At 36.7% G+C, this 4,450-nt stretch overlaps 1 protein-coding gene across 1 annotated transcript in view; it reads left to right on the forward strand.

The window, feature by feature from the left end:
* LOC104985925 (olfactory receptor 9K2-like) overlaps positions 1-4,450 on the forward strand; it is an 8,176-nt gene extending 3,726 nt beyond the window's left edge. Inside the window, exon 2 of the mRNA XM_010836316.1 lies at positions 4,395-4,450. Coding sequence (XP_010834618.1) covers positions 4,395-4,450 — 56 coding nt within the window. The remainder of the gene's footprint in view (positions 1-4,394) is intronic.

A 4,450-nucleotide genomic window follows, 5' to 3' on the forward strand; every position in this document is an offset into this window, starting at 1 on the left:
TTGAATAGTAGTGGTGAGAGTGGGCACCCTGGTCTTGTTCCTGACTTTAGGGGAAATGCTTTCAATTTTCCACCATTGAGGATAATGTTTGCTGTGGGTTTGTCATATATAGCTTTTATTACATTGAGGTATGTTCCTTCTATTCCTGATTTCTGGAGAGGTTTTATCATAAGTGAATGTTGAATTTTATCAAAGGCTTTCTCTGCATCTACTGAGATAATCATATGGCTTTTATTTTTCAATTTGTAAATGTGGTGTATTACATTGATTGATTTGCAGATATTGAAGAATCCTTGCATCCCTGGGATAAAGCCCACTTGGTCATGGTGTATGATCTTTTTATTTATTTATTTATTTATTTATTCTTCCCATCCTGAACCCTCCTCCCTCCTCCCTCCCCTACCCTCCTTCTAGGTCGTCCCAGTGCACTAGCCCCAAGCATCCAGTACCGTGAATTGAACCTGGACTGGCGACTCGTCTCATACATGATATTATACATGTTTCAATGCTATTCTCCCAAATCTCCCCACTCCTCACCTCCCACTCTGTGGGAGGGAGACTCCCACAGAGTCCATAAGACTGATCTATACATTGCTGGATTCTGATTGCTAGAATTTTGTTAAGGATTTTTGCATCTATGTTCATCAGTGATATTGGCCTGTAGTTTTCTTTTTTTGTGGCATCTTTGTCAGGTTTTGGTATTAGGGTGATGGTGGCCTCATAGAATGAGTTTGGAAGTTTGCCTTCCTCTGCAATTTTCTGGAAGAGTTTGACTAGGATAGGTGTCAGCTCTTCTCTAAATTTTTGGTAGAATTCAGCTGTGAAGCCGTCTGGACCTGGGCTTTTATTTGCTGGAAGATTTCTGATTACAGTTTCAATTTCCATGCTTGTGATGGATCTGTTAAGATTTTCTATTTCTTCCTGGTCCAGTTTTGGAAAGTTGTACTTTTCTAAGAATTTGTCCATTTCTTCCACATTGTCCATTTTATTGGCTGATAGTAGTCTCTTACGATCCTTTATATTTCTATGTTGTCTATTGTGATCTCTCCATTTTCATTTCTAATTTTATTGATTTGATTTTTCTCCCTTTGTTTCTTGATGAGTCTGGCTAATGGTTTGTCCATTTTATTTATCCTTTCAAAGAACCAGCTTTTGGCTTTGTTGATTTTTGCTATGGTCTTCTTTGTTTCTTTTGCATTTATTTCTGCCCTAATTTTTAAGATTTCTTTCCTTGTACTAACCCTGGGGTTCTTCATTTCTTCCTTTTCTAGTTGCTTTAGGTGTAGAGTTAGGTTATTTACTTGACTTGTTTCTTGAGGTATGCCTGTATTGCTATGAACTTTCCCCTTAGGTTGCTTTTACAGTGTCCCACAGATTTTTGGTTGTTGTGTTTTCATTTTCATTTGTTTCCATGCATATTTTGATTTCTTTTTTGGTTTCTTCTGTGATTTGTTGGTTATTCAGCAGTGTGTTGTTCAGCCTCCATATGTTGGAATTTTTAATAGTTTTTCTCCTGTAATTGAGATCTAATCTTACTGCATTGTGGTCAGAAAAGATGCTTGGAATGATTTCAATTTTTTTGAATTTACCAAGACAATATTTATGGCCCAGGATGTGATCTATCCTGGAGAAGGTTCCATGTGCGCTTGAGAAAAAGGTGAAATTCATTGTTTTGGGGTGAAATGCCCTATAGATATCAATTACGTCTAACCGGTCCATTGTATCACTTATAGTTTGTATTTCTTTGTTAATTTTCTATTTAGTTGATCTATCCATAGGTGTGAGTGGATATTAAAGTCTCCCACTATTATTGTGTTATTTTAATTTCCCCATTCATACTTGTTAGCATTTGTCTTACATATTGCTGTGCATGTACCTAGGGACACCTTAGCTTTGACAAAGGAGGCAGGAATATACAGTGGAGAAAAGACAATCTCTTTAACAAGTGGTGCTGGGAAAACTTGTCAACCACTTGTAAAAGAATGAAACTAGAACACTTTCTAACACCATACACAAAAATAAACTCAAAATGGATTAAATATCTAAACATAAGACCAGAAACTATGAAACTCCTAGATGAGAACATAGGCAAAACACTCTCCGACATACATCACAGCAGGATCCTCTATGACCCACCTCCCAGAATATTGGAAATAAAAGCAAAAATAAACAAATGGGATCCAATTAAAAACAAAAGCTTCTGCACAACAAAAGAAACTATAAACAAGGTCATATAAACATTGATGAAATCAAAGAGGACACTAATAGATGGAGAAATATACCATGTTCATGGATCAAAAAAATCAATATAGTGAAAATGAGTATACTACCCAAAGCAATCTATAGATTCAGTGCAATCCCTATCAAGCTACCAATGGTATTTTCACAGAACTAGAACAAAAAATTTCACAATTTGTATGGAAATACAAAAAACCTCGAATAGCCAAAGCTATCTTGAGAAAGAAGAATGGAACTGGAGGAATCAACCTGCCTGACTTCAGGCTCTAATACAAAGCCACAGTCATCAAGACAGTATGGTACTGGCACAAAGACAGAAATATAGATCAATGGAACAAAATAGAAAGCCCAGAGATAAATCCACTCACGCATAGACACCTTATCTTTGACAAGGAGGCAAGAATATACAGTGGAGAAAAAATCTCTTTAACAAGTGGTGCTGGGAAAACTGGTCAACCACTTGTAAAAGAATGAAAGTAGAACCCTTTCTAACACCATACACCAAAATAAATTCAAAATGGATTGGAGATCTAAATGTAAGACCAGAAACTATAAAACTCTTATAGGAGAACATAGGCAAAACACTCTCTGACATACATCACAGCAGGATCCTCTATGACCCATTTCCCAGAATATTGGGAATAAAAGCAAAAATAAACAAATGGGACCAAATTAAACTTAAAAGCTTCTGTACAACAAAGGAAACTATAAGCAAGTTGAAAAGACAGCCTTCAGAATGGGAGAAAATAATAGCAAATGAAGCAACTGACAAACAACTAATTTCAAAAATATACAAGCACCACCTACAGCTCAATTCCAGAAATAAACGACCCAATCAAAAAATGGGCCAAAGAACTAAATAGACATTTCTCCAAAGAAGACACACAGATGGCTAACAAACACATGAAAATATGCTCAACATCACTCATTAACAGAGAAATGCAAATTAAAACCACAATAAGGTACCATTTCATGACAGTCAGAATGGCTGTGATCAAAAAGTCTACAAGCAATAAATGCTGGAGAGGATGTGGAGAAAAAGGAACCCTCTTACATTGTTGGTGGGAATGCAATCTAGTACAGCCACTATGGAGAACAGTGTGGAGATTCCTTAAAAAACTGGAAATAGAACTGCCATATGACACAGCAATCCCACTGCTGGGCATACACACTGAGGAAACCAGAATTGAAAGAGACATGTGTATCCCAATGTTCATCACAGCACTGTTTATAATATCCAGGGCATGGAAGCAACCTAGATGTCCATCAGCATATGAATGGATAAGAAAGCAGTGGTACATATAAATAATGGAGTATTACTCAGCCATTAAAAAGAATACATTTGAATCAGTTCTAATGAGGTGGATGAAACTGAAGCCGATTATACAGAGTGAAGGAAGCCAGAAAGAAAAACACCAATAGAGTATACTAACTCATATATATGGAATTTAGAAAGATGGAAACGACAACCCTGTATGAGAGACTGCAAAAGATACACAGATATATAAAACCGTCTTTTGCACTCTGTGCGAGGTGGGGGGAATGATTTGGGAGAATGGCATTAAAACATGTATAATATCATATAAGAAACGAATTGCCAGTCCAGGTTTGATGCATGATACAGGGTGCTCGGGGCTGGTGCATTGGGATGACCCAGAGGGATGGTATGGGGAGGGAGATGGGAGGGGAGTTCCAGATGGGGAACACGTGTACACCCGTGGTAGATGAATGTTGATGTATGGCAAAACCAATACAATGCTGTAAAGTAAAAATAAATAAATAATAAAATTACAGATAAACTAAACTGAATATTAAAAATGGTTGATAAAGTTAAAACAAAGTAGAAGTGAGTAATGACTTCTAATGTTTGATCATTTCTAACTGGGGAAATACCACCTAACAAAATGAGAAGAAAAGTATGAGTAATAACACTTAATCATTAAGAGTTAACAAAATAAAGTCAGGTCAGACTGAGCTTTCTCATCCTGGTTTGCCTATGTGCTTGATAGTCAATTGTCTTGACTTTACAGAAAGTCTTATTTCTCAGTTTAATAAAAGAATACTAAGGTCCAGTGAGCAAAGAACCTGTGCCTGGGATTTAGGTGAGGTGAAACTGAAAAGAATGACAAATTTCTTGAAGGCTTTTTCCATTATAGGACTCAGCGTGTTGCATGAAAGATTCTGTATTTTACAAGCAAAAGAGTGCCAGTAA

This window comes from Bison bison, unplaced genomic scaffold (genome assembly GCF_000754665.1).
Source record: "Bison bison bison isolate TAMUID 2011002044 unplaced genomic scaffold, Bison_UMD1.0 scf7180017864062, whole genome shotgun sequence".
Classification (NCBI taxonomy): Eukaryota; Metazoa; Chordata; class Mammalia; order Artiodactyla; family Bovidae; genus Bison; species Bison bison.